The sequence below is a fragment of the Arvicanthis niloticus genome, chromosome 1 (assembly GCF_011762505.2).
Source record: "Arvicanthis niloticus isolate mArvNil1 chromosome 1, mArvNil1.pat.X, whole genome shotgun sequence".
Lineage (NCBI taxonomy): Eukaryota > Metazoa > Chordata > Mammalia > Rodentia > Muridae > Arvicanthis > Arvicanthis niloticus.
In genome coordinates, this window is record NC_047658.1 from 82,105,510 (window position 1) to 82,133,070 (window position 27,561).

The following is a 27,561-nucleotide window of genomic DNA, read 5'->3' on the forward strand; positions in this document are numbered from 1 at the left end:
AAAGATGTTTGGTATATTAAATTCAACTCATTTTTAATCTAAGCTGTGCCTCAGATAATTATAATAAAAATATGATCTAGATAAATGTTTATCTTCAGTTGATAAGTGTTTATGATGTGCACAGATTCTCTGGATTCAGTTAACATATTCAGACAGACTAATGTTTTTCATTAAAGATTTAGAAATTTGGTCAAAAAAGTAATTGGTTTTATGATATGTGATTCCTTTGAATAGACATATACCTTAAATGCTAAATATAGTTTTTCTAGTATACAGAAGCTGGAGTTTCTCCATAATAAATTTCCAAATGTTCTTTATATGTAGTTGGGACAACATAGTGTGTTAGCTAGTTTTATATAAATTTGACATAAGCTAGGGTCATCTTGGAAGAGGAACCCCAGTTCCATCAGGCACTTTAGGCAAAGCTGGTGGGGCATTTTCTTGATTACTGATCAATGTGCAAGGGCCCAGCTGACTGTGGATGGAGCCACCCCTGGGCTGATTGGGTCCTGGGGACTATAAGACAAGCTGAGCAGACCCTGTAGGGCAAGCATTAAGCCCCACTCCTCTGTGGCCTCCGCCTTGAGTTCCTTCCCTGACTTCTGTCAGTGGTGGAGTGTGACCTGAGAGTTAAGAGCTGATATGAATAAATCCTTTCCTCTCCCAAGTCACTTTTGGTAATGGAATTTAATCACAGCAATAGAAACCACAACTGAGACAATCAAGAATATGTAAAACTGTAGCAACCACCACTCTTTTCAAAGTAACTCACAAATCAATGAGAGAAATTAATATCTAGGGACTGGGCAACTGGCTCAGAGAAAAAACTACTTGTTATACAAGTGTAAGGGTCTGAATTTGGATTCCTAGCACCTATATAAGTGCGTGGTTGGAGGTTTATTTATAATTTCAGCACTCAGAAGGCAGAGAAAAGGTATCCTGGAATCAATCTGATTAGCTAGACTAGCCCTATCAGCAAGCTTTGGCACAATGGTAAGACTGAGTGAGGTTGAGAGCAATCAGTGAAGATTTCATATGTCAGCCTCAAGCCTCCTCATACACACTTATACACATATGAGTATAATTTCCTGTGAACACATACATGTGCCCCCACACATGAATGAACATGCATACACACATGCACTCATACCACATAAGCATCAAAAAATCTTTAAGCATTAAAATTATGAACAATATAGAAACTTTTATAATAGAAATATGACTAAATACCTCTGAGGTCAAAAGTAGTTCTTTGTTGAGTAAATGGAGTTAGACAGAGCAGGAAGAATGGATGGAGCTGGAAGGACCTTACTGAGAACACAGCCTATATCAATAAAAATTAAGAGAGTAGACAGAGAATGTAGTCCTAAGGCCTGCTCAATTGCTGTAATGAGTTTGCCATACTTGTTACTATTAAGAAAAATGCCTGCTAAATATGTGACTTAAAGAAGTGACAGTCAGTATATGTTTGAGGTAACATCTGGAGACAACCTATAGAAGAAAGTAGGCCAGTAAATATATAAGTTAAGATTAACATCTATGTGTTTCATATACTTTGCAACAGATATTATATATTTTATTTTGTGTATTAGTGTACTGTCCTTAAATAGTAGTGCATTATGCATATTTAATTTGTTAGTGAAAGCCCTAGAACCTGTAGTAAATATTTCACTTATATAAAACAACTAGGTTAATGATAGTGTCTCTGAGAAAGGGAACAAAAAATAAAAGCTTTGTTTTAGTCCAGTGGTTCTCAGTGAGGACCTTAGATCAGCAAATCTGTATCATCTGAAACACTGTTAGAAAATCATATTAACCTGGCCTATCCAAGACTTACCAAATTGGAAACTGTGGGGATGGAACCAGAGTCTGTTTCATGAAGCCTTCTAGGTGATAACTTAAACTTCAGAATGATGAACAAACTACACCTGCTGGGCTGAACCTGCTCCATCTTGTTTTGTGAGAAGCATCATGAGGAAACTCACTAGTGACAGTTTAGAGTATTCACAGGATTCTTTGCTACTGTGGCAGCATTGAGAAATTGCATCAGAAACATTATAAACAGAAAAGTCAGAAGAATTTATTATTTTGCTCTTGTAATAGAAAAGCTTTACTGGATCTCCTTTAGGTCTGAGACAGAAGTCGTACTTTGGAGTGTACAAGTACTAATTTGCTAATTGATTTGCAAAGAGAAAATAGGGAAAATGAATTTTTATAATCTAAAAATTCTTACTTTTTTTTTTTTTTTTTTTTTTTTAGTCATGGATGCCACATGAATGGGCCTTTTAGTTCAAATCTTTTGACAATTCCAAAGCAGAGGTCATCATCTGTGTCGCTGATGCACCATGCAGGTCTGAGAAGAGCTGGTAAGAAATCATCCTATTTTACAAATGATCCTACTGTTGTACAGGTTGACTTTGCACCCTTGGGGTCTTTCTACCTCAGCCTTTCAAGTACTTGGAACTTAGGTGAGCTTCATCTTATCTGGCTTACAAATGATTCTTCTTAAATTAAACATTGGAGCCCTCAAACCATATGGAAATGCACATACTTTTCATTTCACAAATTTTGAATATCATATACTGTGTTAACATGATTAAGCCATTTGAGTTGATGATTACTTTGTCCATTTGTTAATTCACACAATAAACAGATTTTCGACATCTATGTACTATATACTTTGATAGACATTAGCATTTAGATAGAACATAAGGATTTTTTTTTTACTGACTTGAAATAGGTGCAGCAGAGCCTTACCAACTTAAGACATAAGTGCATTGCTTTGGATAATGCATATTAAGATAAGGAAGGCATTCTTGTCAAAAACAACCTAAGACAGGCTCAGTCTTGCTTAGGAAATAAAAAAGGCAGGGGGGAGGAAGAGAGCCTTTGGGTCTGTTTGGCAAGAATCTGACATGGGCCAAGGACAAGGAAGTGGGCTTCAGGCAGGAATCTGACATTAGGCTAGAACAAAGAAGTAATTTCATGGAGGAATCTAAATCTTAGGGTAGAACAAAGAAGTATTCAAAGAAGATTCAAGCATGAATCTAAATCTTATGCTAGAACAAGGAAGTAGGCTTCAGACATGAAAATTACTTTGGGCTAGGACAGGGAAGTAGGCTCAGATACTTTGGTCATCCTGATAAGCCCTTAGAAACAGTTATCATGGGAGTGTTCACATAATTGGGTTGAATGTCTTGCTTTTTCTTTGACTATTTGTGTTTATTGTCTTGCTTGTTCCTTGACTATTTGCATCTATTATATTGCTAGACCCTCAACCTAAAACTGACCTTAATGCATGAATGTAATTAAAATGGTATAAAAGCATAAAGGAGGAGGGGGAATGGGATGAGGGTTCTAGGGAGGGGAAATGGGGAAAGGGGATGACATCTGTATTGTAAATAAATGAAATATCCAATAAAAGAAAAGAAAAAAATAGCTGCAGATATAGAACAAGAGAAATTTTTTTAGGAGAGTATATTGATTTTTTAAATTTATTTATTAGATATTTTATTTACACTTCAGATGCCATTCCCTTTCCCCATTCCCTCCCCCCCCCTTAGAAAACCCCTATACCATGCCCCCTTTTCCTTCTTGCATTTATACATTTTTTTTAAAAAATGTTAATCATAGGCTTTATAAGTTTGGTATTGTTCAATCAGAGGTGTAACCCACTACCCAACCTAGATATAACAACTATCTTTGACTGGTGGAGATACATGAACATCTGCCTCCCTGTCTCCCCCCTCTTTCTCTCTTTCATCACCTAGCTTCTCCTCTCCTTCTTCTCCTCTTCTTACTCCTTTTCTTCCTCTCAGTACTCCTCCCACCTTAGCTCCTCCTACACATCACCCTTCCTGTTAAAATGAAACTTTTCTCTCAAAATACCATTAGAACATAATTATGCCAATTTGTACCAGTGAGGTACAAGATAGTCCTAATACCCAGTCCATCCTTTTGTTGACTAACCAGCACCTCTGTCATCTATTCTAACTAAAACATTTAGTTCTGAACCTGGCTTTAGGATGAATGTCAGCTGCCGACCATCCACTCAAATTTTTTCTCTCAAGGTAAATAGCTATAAGTTTTCAACCCCGTCAGAAATCCAGAATGACTGAGTTAACTATAATTGTGGGAAGCACAAATCATAGTTTCTAAAACTTAGCCAATTTATAGAGACCTCTGAACACCTGGACACTCGCTCTACTTCAAAACATTGGAGCATCTGTTCTTCTGCCTTCTGGCCCAAGATCATCTGACAGACCTTAGTGCTGCAGAATTATTAAGGGCTGATTACTCTGTCTAGGCAGGTATAATCAGTCGACTATTCTGCAAGTGTGTCCTTTTCTGGACAGTAATTTGTCTGTAGAAGGAAAGAGGCAATTCTTGCCTAGTGGCTGTCTCACCACAACTGGAGTAACTCCAAGGATGCTCAATTTCTTCTTAGAATTCAATATAGGAAGCTGTCCGGAGCAGACAGGTCTCTAATGAAAATGAACATTAATACAGAAATGTTTGTCATGTCAATTCTAAGAATTTCTGATGTTTTGAAAACCAACTATCCTTGTAAGGTAATCTGGACTGTTGCCTGTTAACTCCACTCAGCTATTTCTAAATAAAACATAGAGTACACCCTTATAATAAACTCCAAGCCATGAATTTGCTATAGTCCCTTAACTCACAGGCTGACCTTCTCAAATCAGTTAAAAAAAGTTAAAGAAGGACTGGGTCTAAGCCTTGTATCCTAAATGTGTTATACTGGTACAATGCTTATGAGGGTAACAATATTCATCTCACTCTTATATCAATAAGAGGCTCGTACCAATGAAAACCTTAAAATTTGTAATCAGAGTAAATTGGTGCTGTTTAAGAATTTATATCTTCATCTTGATACTAATTATACAGATTTCTACTAATAGGTATGGCTATGCAATTAACCCCTAGCTAATCCTCTCTATTCCCACAAAACCACTACTTTTCCCTAGAAAGACGGTCCAACATTTACCACCTTAGTCCCCAAGCCCAGGGAATAGGGGCGCTGACTCTTCATTAGCTTCTTCAAGCTGATTATGGCCGTTGAGATATTAGAAGAGGAGTGGGAGGAAGAGCAAATTGACAATCCTCTGATGCTGTGTCTTCGCTGCCTCCAGATGGAATTCCTGGACCTCAGAGGTTTGAGCGGGTCTGCCCAGCTTGCTTGTTGAGTAGATACACCAAGGCTGATCATTCTTCAATATACAATTCTCAAAACAAATTTTAGTATCAAGATAGTTTTTTTTTTTTTAAGAGGGCTGACATTTTATTAAGAATGTTGGTTCTAACCGCTTTTCTATTTTTCCTCTTTTATTGGATATAATATTTACATTTCAAATTTTATCCCCCTACCACATTTCCCCCACCACCCAGGAACCCCTTATCCCATCCCCCCTCCTCCTGCTTCTATGAGGGTGTTTACCCACCTACCCCCAGCCCCCCTCCCCACCCTCAGATTCTCCCCCCCCCCCCCAGTGCTCAGCCTTCAAGGTACCAATGACCTTGTCTCTCACCTATGCCCAAGAAGGCCATCCTCCCCTACATATACATCTGGAGTCATGTGTCTCTCCATATGTGCTCCTAGGCTGGTGGTTTAGACCCTGGGGAGCTCTGGCTGGTTGGTATTGTTGCTCTCCTCATGGGGCCACCAGCCCTTAAGGTTCCTTCAGTTTACTCTCTAACTCCTCCATTGGGAACCTTTGATCAGATTAATGGATAGCTTCGAGTATCTGTCTCTGGGTATGTCAGACTCTGGGGGACCTCTAAGGAGACAGCCTTATCAGGCTGCTGTCAGCTTTCCCATCCTGACATCCATATCAGCGTCTATTTTTGGTGACTGCCCATGGAATGAATACCCAGGTGGAATGGTCTCCATACAACCTCTCCTTCAGATTCTGTCCCACACTTTGTCTCCATATTTGCTCCCTTGGGTATTTAGTTACTCCTTCTAAGAAAGACCTAGGCATCCTCACTTGTTCTTTCTTCTTCATGAGCTTCATGTCGTCTGGTAGTTGAATCTTTGTTGTTTCAAATTTTGGGCTAATCTCCGCTTATCAGTGAGTAAATACCATGTGTGTTCTTTTGTGATTGGGTTACCTCACTCAGGATGATATTTTCTAGTTCCATCCATTTACCTAAGAATTTCTCAAATTCCTTATTTTTAATAGCTGAGTAATATTCCATTGTGTAAGTGTACCACATTTTTTTGTATCCGTTCCTCTGTTGAAGGGCATCTGGGTTCTTTCCAGCTTCTGGCTATTATAAATAAGGCTGCTATGAACATAGTGGAACATATGTCTTTGTTATTTGTTGGGGCATTTTCTGGGTATATGCCCAGGAGTGGTATAGCTGGGTCCTCAGGTAGTGCTATGTCCAATTTTCTGAGGAACTGCCAGACTGACTTCCAGAGTGGTTGTACCAGCTTGCAACCCCACCAACAATGAAGGAGTGTGTTCCTCTTTCTTCACATCCTCGCCAGCATCTACTATCACCTGAGTTTTTGATCTTAGCCATTCTGACTGGTGTGAGGTAGTATCTCAGTGTTGTTTTGACTTGCATTTCCCTGATGACTAAGGATGTTGAGCATTTCTTAAGGTGCTTCTCGGCCATTCAAGTTTCCTCAGTTGAGAATTCTTTGTTTAGCTCTGTACCCCATTTTTTCATAGGGTTCTTTGGTTGTCTGGAGTCTAATTTCTTGAGTTCTTTGTATATATTTGATATTAGCCCTCTATCAGATGTAGGATTGGTAATGATCTTTTCCCAATCTGTTGGTTGCCGTTTTGTCTTATTGACAGTGTCCTTTGCCTTACAGAAGCTTTGCAATTTGATGAGGTCCCATTTGTTGATTCTTGATCTTAGAGCATAAGCCATTGGTGTTCTGTTCAGGGACTTTTCCCCTGTGCCTAGGTATTCGAGGGTCTTCCCCAACTTCTCTTCTATTAGTTTCAGTGTATCTGGCTTTATGTGAAGGTCCTTTATCCACTTGGAGTTGAGCTTTGTACAAGGGGATAAGAATGGATTAATTTGCATTCTTCTACATGTTGACCTCCAGTTGAGCCAGCACCACTTGTTGAAAATGCTGTCCTTTTTCCACTGGATGGATTTAGCTCCCTTGTCAAAGATCAAGTGGCAGTAGGTGTGCGGGTTCATTTCTGGGTCTTCAATTCTATTTCATTGATCATCCTGTCTGTCTCAGTACCAATACCATGCAGTTTTTATCACTACTGCTCTGTAGTACAGTTTGAGATCTGGAATGGTGATTCCCCCAGAAGTTCTTTTATTGTTGAGAATAGTTCTTGCTATCCTAGGTTTTTTGTTATTCCAAATGAATTTGTAAATTGCTCTTTCTATCTCTATGAAGAATTCATTTGGAATTTTGATAGGTATTGCATTGAATCTGTAGATTGCTTTTGGCAGGATAGCCATTTTTACTAAGTTAATCCTGCCAATCCAGGAGCATGGGAGATCTTTCCATCTTCTGAGATCTTCTTCTATTTCTTTCTTCAGAGACTTGAAGTTCTTGTCATACAGATCTTTCACTTGCTTGGTTAGATTCACTCCAAGATATTTTATTTTATTTGTGGCTATTGTGAAGGATGTCATTTCCCTAATTTCTTTCTCGGCCTGTATATCCTTTTATATCCATGCGACTGTTTAGATGGTTTATCTGCTCCTCGTTTAACTTTGGTACCTGGTATCTGTCTAGAAAATTGTCTATTTCATCCAAACTGATTTGTTTGAGTTGATTTTATATCCAGCCACATTGCTAAAGTTGTTTATCAAGTTTAGGAGTTCTCTGGTGGAAGTTTTAGGGTCACTTAAGTATACTATCATATCATCTGCAAATAGTGAAATTTTGACTTCTTCCTTTCCTATCTGCATCCTTTTGACTTCCTTTTGTTGTCTGATTGCTCTAGCTAGGACTTCCAGTACTATATTGAATAGGTAAGGTGAGAGTGGGCAGACTTGCCTAGTCCCTGATCTTAGTGGGATTGCTTCAAGTTTCTCTCCATTTAGTTTGATGTTGGCTACTGGCTTGCTGTATATTGCTTTTACTATGTTTAGGTATGGGCCTTGAATTCCTGATCTTTCCAAGACTTTTAACATGAAGGGATGTTGAATTTTGTCAAATGCTTTCTCAGCGTCTAGTGAGATGATCATGTGGTTTTTTTCTTTGAGTTTATTTATGTAGTGGATTACATCGATGGATTTCCGAATATTGAACCATCCCTGCATTCCTGGGATAAAGCCTACTTGATCTTGATGGATGATTGTTTTGATGTGTTGTTGGATTCGGTTTGCGAGAATTTTATTGAGTATTTTTGCATCAATATTCATAAGAGAGATTGGTCTGTAGTTCTCTTTCTTTGTTGGGTCTTTCTGTGGTTTAGGTATGAACGTAATGGTAGCTTCATAGAACAAATTGGGTAGTGTTCCTATGTTTCTATTCGATGGAATAGCTTGAAGAGGATTGGTATTAGGTCTTCCTTGAAGGTCTGAAAGAATTCTGTGCTGAAACCATCTGGCCCCGGACATTTTTTGGTGGGAAGATTTTTAAAGACTGTGTCTATTTCTTTAGGCATTATGCGACTGTTTAGATGGTTTTTCTGCTCCTCGTTTAACTTTGGTACCTGGTATCTGTCTAGAAAATTGTCCATTTCATCCAGATTTTCCAATTTTGTTGAATATAGGCCTTTGTAGTAGGATCTGATGATTTTTTTTAATTTCCTGTTTCTGTTGTTATGTCTCCCTTTTCAGTTCTGATTTTATTAATTTGAATGCTGTCTCTGCGCCCTTTGGTTAGTCTGGCTAAGGGTTTGTCTATCTTGTTGATTTTCTCAAAAAACCAGCTCCTGGTTTTGTTGATATTTTGTATAGTTCTTTTTGTTTCAATTTGGTTGATTTCAGCCCTGAGTTTGATTATTTCCTGCTGTCTACTCCTCTTGGGTATACTAGCTTCTTTTTGTTCTAACGCTTTCAGGTTTGTTGTCAAGTTGTTAATATATGCTCTTTCCAATTTCTTTTTGTGAGCACTTAGAGCTATGATTTTTCCTCTTAGTACTGCTTTCAGTGAGTCCCACAAGTTTTGATATGATGTGTCCTCATTTTCATTTAAATCTAAAAAGTCTTTAATTTCTTTCTTTATTTCTTCCTTGACCAAGTTATCATTGAGTAGAGCATTGTTCAGTTTCTAATTGTATGTGGGCTTTCTGTTGGTTTTGTCCATGTCAAAGACAAGTCTTCTGATAAGGTACTAGGGATTATTTCAATCTTTTTGTATCTGTTGAGGCCTGTTTTGTGACCAATTATATGGTCTATTTTGGAGAAGGTACCATGAGGTGCTGAGAAGAAGGTATATTCTTTTGTTTTAGGATGAAATGTTCTATAGATGTCAGTTAAGTCCAATTGGTTCATAACTTCTGTTAGTTTCGTTGTGTCTCGGTTTAGTTTCTGTTTCCATGATTTGTCCATAGCTGAGAGTGGGGTGTTGAAATCTCCCACTATTATTGTGTAGGGTGCAATGTATGCTTTAAGCTTTAGTAAAGTTTCTTTTATGTATGTGGGTGCCCTTGCATTTGGGGCATAGATGTTGAGAATTGCGAGTTCCTCTTGGTACATTTTTCCTTTGATGAATATGAAGTGTCCTTCTTTATCTTTTTTGATTACTTCTGGTTGAAAACTGATTTTATTTGATATTAGAATCGCTACTCCCACTTGTTTCTTGGGACCATTTGCTTGGAAGATTGTTTTCCAACCTTTTACTCTGAGGTAGTGTCTGTCTTTTCCACAGAGTTGCGTTTCCTGAATGCAGCTAAATGTTGGTTCCTGATTATGTATCCAGTGTGATAGTCTATGTCTTTTTACTGGAGAATTGAGTCCATTGATATTAAGAGATATTAAGGAAAAATGAGTGTTGTTTCCTGTTATTTTTGTTATTGGCAGTGGAGATATGTTTGTGTAGCTACCTTCTTTTACGGTTTTTGGAAGATTACTTTCCTGCTTTTTCTAGGTTTAGTTTCCCTCCTTGTGATGGAGTTTTCCACCAATTATCCTTTGAAGTACTGGATTTATGTTGAGATACTGTGTAAATTTGTATTTGTCATGGAATATTTTGGTTTCTCCATCAATAATGATTGACAGTTTTGCTGGGTATAGTAGTCTGGGCTGGCATTTGTGTTCTCTTAGGGTCTGTATGATATCGGTCCAGGATCTTCTGGCTTTTATGGTCTCTGGTGAGAAGTCTGGTGTAATTCTTATAGGTCTGCCTTTATATGTTACTTTGCCTTTTTCCCTTACTGCTTTTAGTATTTTTTTCTTTGTTTTGTACATTTGATGTTTTGACTATTATGTGGCGGGAAGTATTTCTTTTCTGGTCTAAACTATTTGGAGTTCTGAAGGCTTCTTGTATATTTATTGACATCTCTTTCTTTAGGTTAGGGAAGTTTTCCTCTATAATTTTGTTGAGGATATTTACTGGTCCTTTAAGTTGGGAGTCTTCCCCCTCATCTATTCCTATTATCCTTAGGTTTGGCCTTCTCATTGTGTCTTGGATTTCTTGTATATTTTGCGTTAGTAGCTTTTTGTATTTTTGCATTTTCTTTGACAGTTGTGTCAGTGTTTTCCATGGTATCTTCTGCACATGAGATTCTCTCTTCCGTCTGTTGTATTCTGTTGGTAATACTTGTGTCTATGACTCCTGATCGTTTTTTTTTTTAAGTTTTCTATCTCCAGGGTAGTCTCCCTTTGTGATTTCTTTATTGTTTCTACTTCCATTTTTAGATCCTGCATGGTTTTGTTTAATTCCTTCTCTTGTTTGTTTGCATTTTCTTGCAATTCCTTAAGGGATTTTTGTGTTTCCTCTTTAAGGGTTTCTATCTGTTCTTTGAGAGTGTTATTTATGTCTTTCTTAAAGTCCTCTATCATCATCATGAGAAGTGATTTTAATTCTGAATCCTGCTTTTCTGGTGTGATGGGGTGTTCAGGGCTTGCTATGATGGGGGAACTGGGTTCTGATGATGCCATGTAACTTTGGTTTCTGTTGCTTACGTTCCTCCGCTTGCCTTTTGCCATCTGGTTAACTCTAGTGCTGCCTGTACTTGCTGTCTCTGAATGAAGCCTGCCTTTCCAGTTATCTCGCTTGTGTCTGGTCTTCTAGGGGTCCAGATGTCTCTGTGATTTTTTTCTAGCTGCACTGATTACAGTGGTATCTCTAGGATGCCTCAGGATATGGTGCCTCCAAGGTGGCAGTCCAGCTAGGTGTCTGCTGTTCTGGGTGCAGTGTCTCCTCTTGGATATCTCAGGATATGTTGTCTGACGCTCTGAGTTCAGTTGTTCCTCTGTGGCTCTGGGTTGAGTGGACCTTCCAGTATGTCTCAGGCGGAATCCGGGGTCCACACAACAGCAGACCTGGCAGAGGTCTGGTCCAGGCCTCAGATCTGGGAGATGGGCAGAAGGGGGGGGGGTGGTTCTAGCTAACGCTGGCTGTGGGATCCATGGAGCCTCCAGAATGTCTCCGGCGGGATCTGGGGTGCACACACCAGCAGGCTGGTCGGGCAGAGGTCTGGTCCAGGCCTCAGATCTGGAAGAGGGGCTAGGGGTGGAAGGGGGGAGTGCTAGCCGGCAGGGGCCGGGAGGGGGGGTATCTGCTGGAATCTGAGCACTCACAGCACCCAGCTATGAGCTCAGGGAAGTATGTGGGTTTTCCTACCTAACGCTGGCTGTGGGATCCGTGGAGCCTCCAGAATGTCTCCAGCGGGATCTGGGGGTGCACATACCAGCAGGCTGGCCAGGGAGAGGTCTGTTCCAGGCCTCAGATCCGGAAGAGGGGCGAGGGGCGGAAGGGGAGTGCTAGCTGGCAGGGGCCGGGAGGTGGGGGTATCTGCTGGAATCTGAGCACTCACACAACCCAGCTATGGGCTCAGGGCAGTATGTGGGTTTTCCTACCTAATGCTGGCTGTGGGATCTGTGGAGCCTCCAGAATGTCTCCGGCGGGATCCGGGGTGTACCGAGTATATTGATTTTGTAAAATGATAATTGTGGTAAAATATTTGGTATGAGGGTAGAAAATTCCGTGCCTATAACCTGATGAGTCGTTCTAGCAGCGGTTCTCAACCTTCCTAATGCTGTCCTCATGTTGTGATGATCCCACCCATAAAATTATTTCATTGTAATTTTGCTATTGTTATGAATTGTAATGTAAATATTTCTTATGCAGAAGATTTCATATGCCAACCTCAAAGGGGTCATGGGCCCACAGGTTCAGAACTACGTTTCTAACAGATTTCTCTTATACTAAAGATTATATCAATGGGGAAATATCTCAGTAAGGAACTCAATTCAATCCCCACGTGGTAGTCCACTGGAAAGTCAGAAGCAGGAGGATCCCTGGGGCTCACAGGCTATCCAGCCTAGTCTATGTGGCTAGCTTCAGGTCAGTGACAGACCCAGGATAAAGGGGGTTGTGGTGGGGAAGATAGGAACCTCCTGAGGAACAATACAAGAGGTTGTTTCTTTGGCCTCCATATGCATATTCAAATACATATACAAACATGCACACCTAGAGGCATATATATTTACACACACATACATAAACAATACATAAATAAAAAATCCAAGATTAGATAATTTTTTAAAACTTTGTGTGTTAAAGATTATTTTAAACATATAACATGGAGGATGTTAGAGTGATGGCTGCCAGTTAAGAACACCAGTTCCTCCTATAAGAGACATGGGTTGGATTTGTAGTATGCACATGATAATTCATGACTCTCTGCAACTTCTTTCAGGGGATCTGATCCCCTCTTCTGGCCTCATGTGAACATGAGACACACAAATAGTGCACAGATATATTTTCAGGTAAAACATTCACACACATAAAAGTTGATAACATTTAAAAATACTATTTAGGAATATCCAAAGACTATCCAGTATTTTTATATAACAACTCTTTTATGCATGCTAAGATATAAATATGAAAAAGCAGTAAAATATTATGGGTAGTCAAGAGAAATAAGCACTAGAAACAGGAGATTTATGTATGATACTGGATTTAACATTCTTAAAACTAACAATGATGTTTGAAAGAAAATGGCAAAAGTATCTAGCTGCTTCAGACAGAGAACTGGAATGCATAGGAAAGTCTCAGCAGAACATCTAGAACTTAAGAATGCACTTGCTTAAGTTAAAATGTCTGTGGAATTGCAACAGAAAACAAAAACACTGATCCTGACAACAGAGAAATAAAAGCTGTTAAAAAATAAAAACCAAGAGAAGAAACAGACAAGAAAGCAAAACAAGTAATAGAACTAAGTGTGCAAAATGGGGAACAGCATCAAAATTTCAGATATATGTGTAAGTTAAAGTACAACGGAAAAGTACAACAGTAGAGCCGTCTAATACTTTGGTTAATAAAAGTAGTTCCCTAACGTGAATCCAGTGGTGTTTGGCATGATGCTCGAGATGGCTCTTTACCCTTAAATTCAGAACCTCCTTTCAAAAATTTGAATAGGATAAAGAGCATAAATTCATTCGTCCAAATGTCTGTCTAAATCCTCCTGTATATTCAACACACTAGTAACATTTTTTGCTAAATAATTAACAAAAGTAGCTGTCTTAACTTCTTGTGTCACAGCAATTGCAGAAGCAGTGGTGCAAGCAATTAATGTAATTAAAGCTGTTATGCCAGCAATAATCAAGCCCACTGCCCTCTATAATTTGAGAGACATGCTACTTTTTCCTGAAGGATTTTTCTCTTCATTTTATTTGTGTAATTCTATTTACTGTGTTCTAGGCTTGTTGAGTTGCAAAGATACTTTTTTCCATTGTGAAATTCAATACATTTTTAGCACAAAATACAAATTGTTTGTTGAATGAGCTGGAAACTTATGGATGTGTCTTTTAAATGGTTTCTCCACTGTGCTAGTCTAATTTTATCAATTTGCTTAATGTTGTTAAACTTTAGTTTTTCAATATTGAATATTATGAATTAAGAAAATTTCTCAATACTTTGTTATCTGTGGACAGTTAAGCTTTTTTTTTTTTAATAGAATGTAAAAATAGCTGATCTGTTTTTTTTCTTGAAATCACAGGCCTTTCATAAAATATAAAAAGTCAAGACCAATGTGAACTCAAAATATTTCTGCTCTGCAGCCAGACATTTAAAGGAATTCAGTATTTACCTAGTATGTGTTGTTATGTCAGAGACTGATAACTACTAATTACTTAATAGTGATTGATAATGACAAATATACTGGTTGCTTAAATTCTTAGACTGCATCAAAGCCCAGCATAGATACAAACTTATTATTTATTTGAAATTTATTTTTTAGAAGGCAAATGCTCTTTATAAAAACTCAAAACACATACAGTGAATGCATACTCATAAATCCTTACTTATTTATATATCCTCTCTTAATTTTTAGGTGCTTTGCCCAGCCTCAGTCTTCTGAATTCTTCAAGCCATGTACCAGTGTCTGCTGTCTCTCTAACTAATCGATCACCCATAGGATTTCCTGATACCACTGATTTTCTTACTAAGCCAAGTGTTATTTTACATAGATCACTGGGCAGTGTATCCAATGCAGCAGATTTCCTCAGGAACTCTGACAGCAATCTGTGTAGCAGGTAAATACCTTAGCCATCTTGTTTCTGTTTTAGAACACAAGTTCTCTTAACAGTATTAGCAGTTTTCTGATTCTGTATTTTAAGTGGAGAATGGTTTAAAACTGTATCATCTTGATACACGCACACACACATATATACATATATACACACACATATATATATACATATATATGTATATACGTATATATGTATGTATGTGTGTATATATATATAATAGTTTTAAATAGAGCTTTTCTCATTTCAGTGCTATTAGTTTCCAGATAAATAATCTTTATCTGAGGTGAAATATAATGGTATTTTACTCCTCATATAATAACAGTAAACACAATTATTTAATATACACCACTTAGTGGTTATTTTGCAATCCTTTGTTGATTTGGTCTTCTTATTTTGTTTTCAACAGAAATGCGTTTTTAACTTATACCCCACTATTGACTTTCAAAAGTATGTTATTTCCTTTAAGGACACAGGAGTTTCCTAAATAATATCATTCAGGTTTATGCACAGATTAGAGTCTTAGGATATGTTACAGTTGAGATCTCATTTAAAATTTAGGCAGATATCCTAGTAATGTTTAGTAGTGTTTAGTAAAATAAAACAAAACTTCATTTATCATATATATTTATCTGTTTTATTCTGTAAGCTGTGGACACCAAATACTCAAATATGTTTCAACATGTGAACTTGATGGTACAGACCACCACAGTGAAAAATCAGGTGAGACTGCATCAGTTATATGTATTTTGAGTTCAAGGCTAGTTTTACAGTGCCTTTTTAAACATCCATTTACCTAGTTTTACATTTCTGGGATTTTGTTTTCTGTGGTGTTGGGATGAAGCTCGAGAGAGTCCCATGTGCTGAGTGAATGCTCCATGCTGATTACATCACAGCTCACACTTCATCTTCATGGCAGGTAGTACAGTGGTTTTTACTTGTTCTCCAGGAATTAGTAAGAATGACTTACAAGTGACAGGTGCTGGGCATATTTTGAAGAGCTAGAAATGTGTTGTACAGATGAATGTCATCTTTGATATGGCTAGTTTTAATAAATAGTGAAATTATTCATGTTGAAATCTGTTCCACAAAATTTATGCTTAAAAGGGATTATGTAGTTTTAGGTATTGAGAAAAATGATTAGTGTCATTATGAAGCATTTTATACCTATACAAGAAAACGCTGTTGATGAAATTTTAGCTATTCCATAACTTTAAAAAAATTGTCATGGAATGTATAAACTCTAAAATGCTCTATCTTAGGCAGAAGGGTAACAGAGAAAGGGTAAAAGGATTGCTCTTAACACTCTCCTTCCTGGACTATAAAATCCACTTTTAAATGTATACAACTCAAAAGATTTAAAAAATATTTATTCATTTGTTTGTTTATATAATTTATACCTGATAAGGTTGTTTAAAAGAAGACTGACTAACCCTTCACTCACATGCTTCCCAAAACAGAGGCAGTACAACCTTGCAGCTTACGCATTTGACTTGTGTTACTTGAACACCACATACACATAGAGGCATCACAAGAACAGGCAACAGGCTGATATCTTTTATGTGCATAGACAGAAATATTCTTAATGAAATATGAGTAGACTGAATTTAAAAATGTAGAAATATCCCCTGTGGTCATGTGGTATTTCAAGATTCAAGAATCATGGGACATCCAAAGGTTAATAAATAATGTACACCAAATACATAGGGGAAAAAAAAATCACATGATAGTCTCAAGAGAGAAAAGGAGAAGCAATAACAATTTTGTTTGTGGCCAAAACCAAACTTTTAATAGCTAGGTAGTTCCTCAACTTGCTAAAAGGTATATCCACAGCTAATATCCATAATGAGAAAGAGATAGTCAATATTATTTTTTATTTTTTATTATATTTAACTTAATTTTTTATGTTGCTGAGGCTTGAATTGAGATCCCTGTTCATATTTGGCAAGGGATCTACCTCTGAGCTACATTCCTAGAGTTTTTACATTTTACTTAGAGAGGGGGGGGAGGAGAGAGAGAGAGAGAGAGAGAGAGAGAGAGAGAGAGAGAGAGAGAGAGAGAGATTGATTGGTTGGTTGATTGATTGATTTGAGGAAAATCATTTTTAAGTACAAATTTTACCACCTCTGATAAACTTAGCTAAGCCTGTTGGGGCAGAGTTTGATACTCAGGATGCAAGTACACAGCCTGCTGGGGCTACAGAGCAAAGGGCAGCCTCATTACACCGATCAATTCAAGGCTATCCTCTATAACTTAATGAGACCTGTTTTAAACTCCCAATTTTTAAAAACATTTGACAGTTTCTAGAAAATTACATGTAGATGTACATGACCCAGCAGAACTACAGTCCAGAGTATATCTGGAGAAAACACATTCAGTGCATCCTTCATCATCATAGTGCAGGCATGGGAGCAGTACAAACTCTAGCTTGTTTTTTTGACTATTTGTGTTTATTGTCTGGCTTGTTCCTTGACTATTTGCATCTATTGTATTGCTAGTTCCTCAATCTAGAACTGACCATACTTGCATGTAATTAAAATGGTATAAAAGCAAAAATGAGGAGGGGGGATGGGATAGGGGGTTTCTAGGGAGGAGAAATGGGGAAAAGAGATGACATCTGAAATGTAAATAAATAAAATATCCAGTAAAAAAAAAAAAAGAAATTCTCAAAGGGTAAATTTATACAGTGTCAGAATAGTTGAGATCTAAAAGGATAATGAAAATTAACAACAAACAGGCATAAGGAATGTTTTGTAGATGACTAGTATGTTCTAAAAGTAGATTAACACGATGGTTGTGTAACCTTCCATTTACTAAAAATGTTCATTTGTACACTTTGAGTACAAGCTAAATTTTCTTTTATTTACCCAAAATTCAGGTGCTAACACCTGAATGTGTTGGGGCCTTTGGGAGGGAATCAAATGGTGAAGGTGGGATTATTTCCTTTAAAGGGACTAGACTTTAAAGCTACTAGAACTTTGTAGCTTTCTTTTCTGCTGTGTAAGAAACTGGCCTTCTGAAACTTGAGAATTTTACCAGAATACCACTGCACTGATCCTCTCACCTCTAAACTGTGAGAAATAAACTTGTTTATAAGTCACCAACATAAGATATTCTGCTACAGTGTCCTCATTGGACATAATGGGCTTTAATGGCATGTAGTTACAATTAATACAACTTTTAGGAAATATTTTTTTTTTTTACTACTTTTCATCGTTCTGTGGAATGATTGGTCTCAGAGGGGAGATTCCTACTAGAGTACATGTGGCCATGGTAGGCAGCAATCATGTGAAGTGTTACCAGGCTGATTTAAAAAATTTTTTAATTTATTATTGCATTATGTCTACAATTAGCAGGATTCAGATGTTTATGAATTTTATATTCAACTTGTATAGTAATTTCTGTTTCCCACCAGAGTATAGGGTGGTTTATGTTCTAGAAACTCAGTCAAAAACATTTCTTTTACCTTGAACTTTAAATGGCTAAATATTTCATGCGGTAAATTTTTATAAATGTTTTTTGTGACATTAGAGGACTTTCAGTTTTATCTGAGTAAGTTGAAATTCTTAAAAATTATTTTTCCTATTATTAAAAAATAGATTTTTAAAAAATCTCAAATAATGTATATCCTATTATGGTTCCCCTCCCTCTACTACTGCAAGTTCACTATAAAATCGGTTTTCTACAATATTATAGTATGATATGACATGATAAAACAAAAATTAACACATCAGAGTTGTACAAGACAAACAGGAAAAAAGCTGAAATCAAGACACAAGAATCAGAGACCCACTTCTTAGCACACTCAGAAATCTCATAAAAACATTAAACTGGAATCTGTAATATATACACAGAGTCCCCAGAGTGCCTGGTGCACACCCATGCAGGTCCTATGCATGCTGCCTCAGTCTCTGTGAGTCCATATGGGCTTTGATCGTGTTGATTCAGATGCTCTTGCTTTGTTGAGTCCCTCTGGTTCATACACTCTTTCTGTCTTCTCTTCCATGAGGTTCCCTGAGCCTTGAGGAGAGAGATTTGATGGAGACATTCATTTAGGGCTGAGTGTTCCAAGGCTTCTCCCCCTTTGCATAATGCCTGGCTATCGGTCACTATATTTGTCCCCTTCTGTTGCAGGAAGAAGCTTCTCTGATGATGATTGAGCATGGCATTAATCTATGTATATTACAGAATGTAATTAGGAGTCATTTTACTGCTACATTTTTTTTTAAAAAAAGAGCAGTACTTTTTATTTTACCCTAATTCCTTGGGCTATCTAGTTCTTGGTTCTTGGTTCCCCAAGCAGTGTCAGGTATGGGTTCCATCTGGTAGAGTGGGCCTTAAGTTAAATCAGATATTGGTTGGTTACTCCAACAGCTCTGTGGCACTATTGCTGTACCATGCCTTACAGGCAGAACACCATTGTCCATCCAAAGGTTTGGGCCTGGATTGGTTTTTATAGTTCTCTTTTGGTAGCACACAAAGAACTTTCCTGTACCAAAGACTCTGTCCCATAGGGGTGAAGGCTCTATGAAGGCACTGGCTTGACTTCTGCATATTCAGTGAGTTGTGTAGTGTTGTCTTAAGCAATAGGGCCTTACTATCATTTTCTGGAGAGCAAATATATAGTCTTGGCCTAGGTTGTTTGGGGATTCCCATGAGACCCCTTTGGCCAAAAACAGATGTAACACAGTCCCAGCATTGGAAGCTTCATTGGTGATGAGAAATGGCAAATTGGGACTTTGTCTACCCCATTATTTGGCAATTTCATTTAGATCACCTTCATATATGTATATATTTTAGCAAGCTTCTACTGTATTTGGTTTCCATACTACCCTTAAATGGTCCTTAATCTTAGCTGTCTCTCCTCATATTCCCTCCCTCCTCCACACCACCTTTCCCATCCTGCTCCCTATTTGTTCCTTCTGTCATAACTCCCATCCACCCCTAACTATCTCTTCTATTTTACTTTTCTAATGAAAGCTACTTTTACCCCTTAGTCCCTTACATAGAACCTTTGTGGTTATATGGATTATACCTTGGTTATCATGACATAACAGTTAATATCCATATATAAGTGAGTATATACCATTTTTGTCTTTCTGGGTCTAGGATGCCTCACTTAGGATGATATTTTTCTAGTTCCAACCATTTACCTCCAAATTCCATGACTTCCCCTTTTTTTAAATGGCTGAGTAATACTCTATTATGTAAATGTACATTTTCTTTATCCATTCTTCTATTGCGGGACATCTAGGTTGTGTCTAATTTTTGACTAATATAGGTTCAGTTACAGACACAGCAATTTCTTCTCCGAAGAGAACTACCACACTTCCATCCCACACACTTCTAAAATGCATTACAATAACTCCTCCCCCATGAGAGCTTACTTATTTACCAATACCAATGGACTCTCAGGAAGTCTCCTGACTGCTCAAAGAGACTATGAATGAAGTGATATTATAGACTGGAAGTTCCCACTTCCTTCTCTTTCAGAATATAGCCAACAAATTTGAAGCCTATGGGAAGGCCAACAGGCATCCATCTTAAAATCCAGCCCAGGCACTCCTGCCAAAAAAGCAGCCAGAATTTTCCTTGTTTAAATCACTAAAAAATCATGTGATATACATTAAATGTCAATGATTTTTAAGTTAGATTTGTCCTTTGTCAGTTTCATACACGTACATACATAGTACATAATAGGTTACTCTAACCCTGTAACCTCTTCATTTACCTCTCATCCCTGTTGTCCCTCCACATAGATCTCTTTCCTGGTTATGCCTGTGTTTTGTGACCCACTGAGTCTAAGCAGGTGTATGTGTTTAACCATGTGTAGGGAGCTTTCTTTCTAGCGGAGCCTAGTGTGCTAACTAGTAGGTATCTGAAGCTATTTCCTTGTACCCCTTGTCTTTTAGAGGCAACTGGTTAGCAGAGAAATGTAAAATATGTGTGGTTTTCTTCAATGTTTCTTTTAGTGTCTCCCTTTCTTACAAACAGTAATCAGTTCTCTTAATTCTAGGCTAGCCCTTCTCCCAGTTTTCAGCCCAGCCCCTTCAAAGTTTTCTCCCAACCATTCCTCCCTCAGTTCTCCAACACTGCTTAAACAGTCCCTTCTCCCAGTTTTCCAAGTTGTAGCAGCTCTACACTATAAACAGCTGTGCTAGCCTATCTGCTCAGGTCGGCTTCTCCTGACTCAGCTGTCATCAGCTGTCTTCTCTTCTCACTCTGCTAGTCTAATTCACTTCCAAGTATCTAACAGTATCTTCTCTGGCTCAGCTCTTCTTCCTTTCTTTAATGATATTCCCTAACTCTTAGACAAGGTGGTGTATATGTCCTGTTTAGGGCTACGTACTCAAAGATCCCATTTTCCTCTTTGAGTATGTAGTCTTTGTATTCACTGTCATTCACTGTAAAGAGAAGTTTCTTGATTAAGTCTGAGAGTAGCGTTTGTCTGAGTATAAATACAGGGCCTTAGAAGGCAGTTTAATGTCATGTCACTTTAGTCACTCAACAGTAGTTAAGTCCCCTAGGGTCTGTGGTCTCCCAAGTCATCGAACTTTGATGAGGTTTGCAGTACCAGGCTTAAAATTCTTCTCGTGGAAGGGGTTTCACATGCAACCAGAAAAGGACTACTTGTCCCCTTTAAGTCATACCATTGTTCCAGTAGTGGCATATCTTGCCTGGTGGGTTGTTATTGCAGTTTGTGGAATTCGTAGCTAGCTGGGATAGACCACTGATGCCTTTTCTCCTGCAGCCTACATAGCACCTTCTATCCAGCAGGGAGCTTCCAGCTCAGTTTCAAGATGTGTTTTCAGCAATAGGGTTTTACATTTAACAATGCAACAGTTTGAAACCAACTTCTTGTTTAGAGTATCATTGTAACGACTGCCCTTATTTACCAAGACTATTTGAATATTATAGTCCCCTTTTCTACATGCATTATTAAGTGAAATAAGTTACAGTCAGCACTGCAGGTCCCAGAGTTGACTTGATAACTGCGGTGAGTAGTAGATGTCAGACAGGTGGGAGGCATCTACCTTGGATACACTGGATGAAGAAGTGGTTCTAGTGCTAGGTGGCTAGAGAGGACAGTGAGGTTTTAGCACCCTGTTTTGATGTGCACGCAGTTGGAGGCCATGATTCTATAAACTTTTCCATGCATTTTGGATATCGGTTGACCATGGGTAACTGAAACTGGAAAGTGGAGCTTCAGACAAAGAGGCACTACTGTATTCAAAGTTTTATTCTATAAAATGACTGTATTTTATTTGGTAAATAGTATTTTATAAAAAATAGTACTTTCTAACTTTAAACTAATGTTTGCTGTAATTCAGTTTGTTAGATATAGAATCGATGAAATCTTTAAATCACATTTTATGTTTAAGATCTGGTAAGTTGGTTTAGTTACTATCGGCATTTTATAGTGAAGAGAAATCTTGCTACAAACATCAGGTTTTGAACCTACTTCTGAAGTTTAACTTCAGTAAGTACATCTTATCTTTTTTTCGATCTTTATGAGTAGTAGCTCTGTAAGTTGCCCATGTTGGCTTCTACTTAGTGATCAGCTTTCTTGGTAGCTAATGATTATAGGCATGGGACACTGTGCCCTCCTTAGTGATGACATTCAAGAACTCAAAAGAGCCAGCATACTAGCTCATGTCTGTAGCTCCAGCACTTGGGAGAGTGAAACATGAAGCTTGCTGTTAGTTCAAGGCCCAGCTTGAGCTACATACATGTTTACAGTTCTAGGCCAGCCCATGTTATAAAGCGAAATGCGCGCGCGCGTGCGCGCGCACACGCGCACACACACACACACACACACCAAACCTAGTTTTATTTTTAAAAAATTAGCCAGGCCTATAGTGTGGACAAGGTGAGGGGCTGGTAGTTGAGGGGAGAATGGGCAATTTAGTGAGATGCCATCTCAGTAAATAAACAGAACAAAAATTTTAAAATCCTATTTATTGGAGAGCATACAGAACATACGTTTAAAGCCTGATGAATTATATACATTGTACAATCTGTACCCATATCTAGAAACTAAATGTTATCTCAAAATTTCCCTTTATGCACTCTTGCAGCTGTGCCCCCTAAGGTAAATGACTTCCCTGTCTTTCAGTGCTCATGTATACCATTCACGTATATCACTAACACTTTTAAAATTTATTGTGTGTTTGTGAATGATGGCGGGTTGAGGGTGGGGGGACCTTCATACCATGGTATGCATGTGGGGATCAGACAACGTGTTGAGTCGGTTCTCTCTTTCCATCTTTATATGGGTTCCAGGGATTGAACTAGGTTGCCAGGCTGTGTGACAGGCATGGTCAGCTCACTGGGTGAAATAACAGTTTTGAGACTTTAAAAAGAACATTTCATAAGGAGAATAACAGGGTGTGGATTTTTTCTCTGCCTTTCTTCATTGATCATTTTTGTGTTTACAAACTCACATTGTATGTAATTACATTTATTCTTGCTGCTTACTAGCGTATGAATCTCTCACAGGAAAATGTTTAAAACGTGAATAAATACTATTTGGCTATCAGTGTTACTCTGCTTTTCCATGTAACTTGAAAAAAAGAATATTATTAATCAAATAAACAGAGAAATAACTCAGAATTTGTTATTTTATTGTTGGAGTTTTACATATTAATTTTGTTCACATATAATTATAAATTTATTGTTTTTGTCTCATAATCTCATATGAAAATTGGTTATACCAAATTGGCAAAAAGTGTCTGTTATAGGGACTATCCTTTTTTGTTTTTCACTTTTATAAAGATATCGACCCCTTCCTGTCATCAGTGAGTAAATGTGTGTAATGAATAAGTGTGTTGTCTGAGCATAAGACCCCTATACTGAGAGTCAGCGAGGTAGAATCTGTGGTGTGAATAAATGCTTTGGCCTGGCTAGAGGGTGGTTCACTCTATCAGAATAATTTTACATCGGTGACCAGGTTTTATAATAAAACTACTTACTTAAGGAACATTTTATTGCTATTTATTACTATCTATATTTTTGAAAGGTGAAGAAGACAATAGTGTTTTCTCAAAAGAACGATTGAACATTGTGGAAACTCAAGAAGAAGAGACAATGAAGAACGACTGCAGGGAATTATTTTTGGAAGGTGATAATCACCTAATGGAAGAGGCACAGCAACCAAATGTAAAAGATACTTTCAATATCATTATGTTAAAGTGAAATATGACACGAGTTAGTACTGGCTTCACTATTTTTAAACAGAACATAATTATCAGTATAAAGATATTTTAATTTTCTTACTGAGAAATCACAATTAATGAAATAATGCTTGGGTTATGAATGACAGTTCTAAGCCAATTACTTGTGAACAAAAAGATTTACTTTTTAATGAAAATTTTATTTAATTTTATAGTAGATATATTTTATTCTTAATTATATTTTTAAAATGCAGAGATATGTAAATAGTTATTAAAAATGAAGAGAATAATTATTTACATGGACTAACAAGTTGGCTTAGTTGATAAAGCTGCTTGCTGCTAAGCCTGATGGTCTGAGTTCAATCCCTGAATCCCCGTGATGGAAGGAGAGAGCTGTGACTCTGAAAAATTATCTTTTGACTTTCACAGACACACTGTCATATGTGTAAATGTGTGTGTGCGCACACACACATAATATTAAAAACAGAATGATTACTTCTAGTAGTACTATTTCCCCTCAAATTCAGTATTGAAATTTGCAGGATAAAATCCTATTAATTTATTTGGGGCTACTATTCTAGTAAGAAGTACCACTGTTATGAGACAAGGGTTTTTTTTTTTCTTATGCTTTGGTACATATATTTTCTAAAGTGAAAATAATGGATTTTAGATCTACATAGTCATTTGAAAAAAGTTTAATTATATATAATGATATATATGATAATATATCATCAGCCTTCTGATGCTAAGAAGATGTGTTTAAAGCCTTGATATGGCATTTAACAAAGAGAAGAAATTGAATGCAAGATGAAAGAATATTTGAGAAAACCACTACAGAAACGACTATTGATAATATTCAGTCTTCAGCATTCTCATTTAGATATGGATTTAAAAATATGTATGCTCCAATATATGATATATAATACTAAATTTTTAAAATACACTTTTATACTGACTATATATAAAAATGATAATATTTTAGATGTATTTTCTGGTTTGAAGAAAATATATGGCTTTAGTTCACTAAAAAATAAATATTTGTAAAAGGTAAAGTAAAGTTGTTTTTTCTCCTTTGTTCAGATTAACCAGGAAGCATTACTGGACCCAATGTTAGAAGATTATGATTCGTTAATAGAAAAGATGAGCAACTGGAATTTTCAGATTTTTGAGCTTGTAGAAAAGATGGGAGAAAAATCAGGAAGTATTCTCAGTCAGGTTAGTCTTCATATCTCTGCTTTATTACTATGTTTTTTTAGATATCAATAAAAGCAAAATCTAAATTATCTTACTGGTTTAAGTACAAGTTCAGAAATGGCATTGTCAATAAATTTATCTTTCAAGTAGCCTTCAGACAGTTAAATGTACATGATACACATGTGTTATATATTCTATGCTATTATTAATATATAAAATATATTTGACATATAAATATATATGAAAATCATTAATTTGAGTATATTAATTAGATTTAAGCTTAGCTAACATAGTAATAAAGATTTACTTTTTCTTGACTCTTGAGATTTGAAAAGACCTGAAAGTTGATTTATTTCTAACTACTAAAATATGAATATTATTTTTTTTTACCTTTCCTACCTAGAGTTTGGGTGAATAGTTCATTTCATAAATGGACCAAGAGTCAGAGTTCTACCTAATCATTCTCTATAAGAATTGACCTTCCTATATAAAGCAATTTTAAGGCTGCACTTATTACATCCAAAGACCTTCTAGGTCTGTGTGATCTGGCTGAAATGCAGACATGTCTTTAATAGACACCTTTAATCCCAAACAGTGTTGTCTAATTGAGGGGCAGACAGAGTGACAGAGAAATCAGAAAAAGATTTGACAGAATGATTCAGAGATAGGATATACCCAACTCTGAGGAGAAAATTTATTTAAGAGCAGTGCTGGAACAGTGAAGGTCATTCAGTGAGTTGGAAGTTGAGTCATTTGGGAGTCAGTTCAGTTGAGTAGAGTTGTGTTTGGTGCAGGTCAGTCACGTTGTCAGTGAGTTGGGAGTGAGTACAGTGAGCACAGTACTGTAGTGCGGTGCTGTGAGTGCAGTGAGTGTAGTACAGTGAGCGCAGTGCATTGAGCGCAGTGCACTCAGTGTGGTGCAGTGCACTCAGTGTGGTGCAGTGCACTCAGTGTGGTGCAGTGCACTCAGTGTGGTGCAGTGCAGTGAGTGCGGTGTAGTGATTGTGGTACAGTGAGTAGGGTTCAGTGTGGTGTAGCAAGTATGATGCAGGACACTGAGTGCAGTGTGCTAAGTGCTGTGCATTGAGTGGAGTGCAGTGGGTACAGTTAGTGCAGTGCAGTACAGTGAGTGTAGTTTGCTAGTGAGTTCATGTCTTTCAGTGCAGGTCAGTGAGGCAGCTGAGGCCAGAGAATAAGAAGGAGCTATAAGACTAGAAAACAAATAGACAGAGTTAGTTTGAGGCCAAGCAGAGCAATTCAGTGAGAAGTTGAGAGAAGCCAGATAGAATCAAATAGCTTGGAAAAGAGTTTGAACCAGCCATCCAGAGTTCAAAACTAGACAGGGTAAATTTATTCAGTGGTAAACCTCCCAAGATGACAATTACATCAGGCAAATAAAAGTTAAAATATGATTCTCATTTATTCCTTTAATATCTTATCTACAAAATACAAAATATAAAGAGAGACTTAATGTGGCAGGAATAGAAAGTCTGTCCATTGAATTCTTTAGGACCAAAAAAATATGATGAATACATTTTTTTGAACTTGTTTTTTTTAAGGACTTATAAAGTAGAGTTTGCAATGATTTTAGTAAAATTGGAATAAAAAGCTAAAGAGAAGTCAAGAAAAAACTTAAATTGGGACATATGTGTAATAAAATTTCTTTGGTTTTCATAGGACTTAGGGTGATATCTTTGTTATTGTTTGGGAAAATATTTTTTGAGAAGTTTATAATGAACCAACTTACAGATAAGCACTGAGAGATTTGGAGAGATGACTCAGGAATTACAAGTACTTGCTGCTTTTCCAGAGAACCTGAGTTTGGATTTCAGTGTCTATATATCAAGTGACTCAAAAGTTCCTATAACATCAGGTCTAGGAAATCCAACAACCTTTTCTGAACTCCACGGGAACCTGCACACATGCCCTCCTTCCAAACATAGGTAAAATAAGATCAGAATGGTGAGGTTGGTGCTACAGTCTGTAATCCCAGTTATCTGAGAAGCTGAGGCAGGAGGATGTCAAGTTCAAGGCTAGCCTAGACAACTTAAATAGACTCTATCCTAAAAACCAAGAAGGTCTCATAAGTCAGTGAATAGAGTTCTTATCTAACATGTGGGAGGCTTGGAGTTCAAACCAAATACCATGAGAAAAAGAAAATATATGATGGTCATATTTCTAAATACATATGGCAAACTGAGCTACAGAGAAACATTCTGATTTTTAAAGTGGACTTCATTTTATTTTACATTCAGGTTATGTATACTTTATTTCAAGACACTGGTTTATTGGAAACATTTAAAATTCCCACTCAAGAATTTATGAATTATTTTCGTGCATTAGAAAATGGCTACCGAGACATTCCATGTGAGTACTGTCATACCTGGCTAAGTTCTAATAACTTGTTGTCTTACTACTCTTCAGATAAGCCCTGAAATATTTTTGGAAATAGACATTTGAGAAATTTTCAAATACATATTTTTAAATAATATTTATATCCTATTACCTAGTGTTAACTGACTTGTTAATTTTGATATATGCCCTC

General features: G+C 37.2%; 1 protein-coding gene across 1 annotated transcript in view; it reads left to right on the forward strand.

Moving 5' to 3' along the window:
• The window catches only part of Pde3b (phosphodiesterase 3B), a 131,430-nt gene that overhangs the window by 84,588 nt on the left and 19,281 nt on the right, over positions 1-27,561 (forward strand). Inside the window, exons 5-10 of the mRNA XM_034487275.3 lie at positions 2,260-2,366; positions 14,454-14,655; positions 15,299-15,372; positions 23,669-23,808; positions 24,903-25,037; positions 27,272-27,383. Of these exons, the coding sequence (XP_034343166.1) occupies positions 2,260-2,366; positions 14,454-14,655; positions 15,299-15,372; positions 23,669-23,808; positions 24,903-25,037; positions 27,272-27,383 (770 nt within the window). The remainder of the gene's footprint in view (positions 1-2,259; positions 2,367-14,453; positions 14,656-15,298; positions 15,373-23,668; positions 23,809-24,902; positions 25,038-27,271; positions 27,384-27,561) is intronic.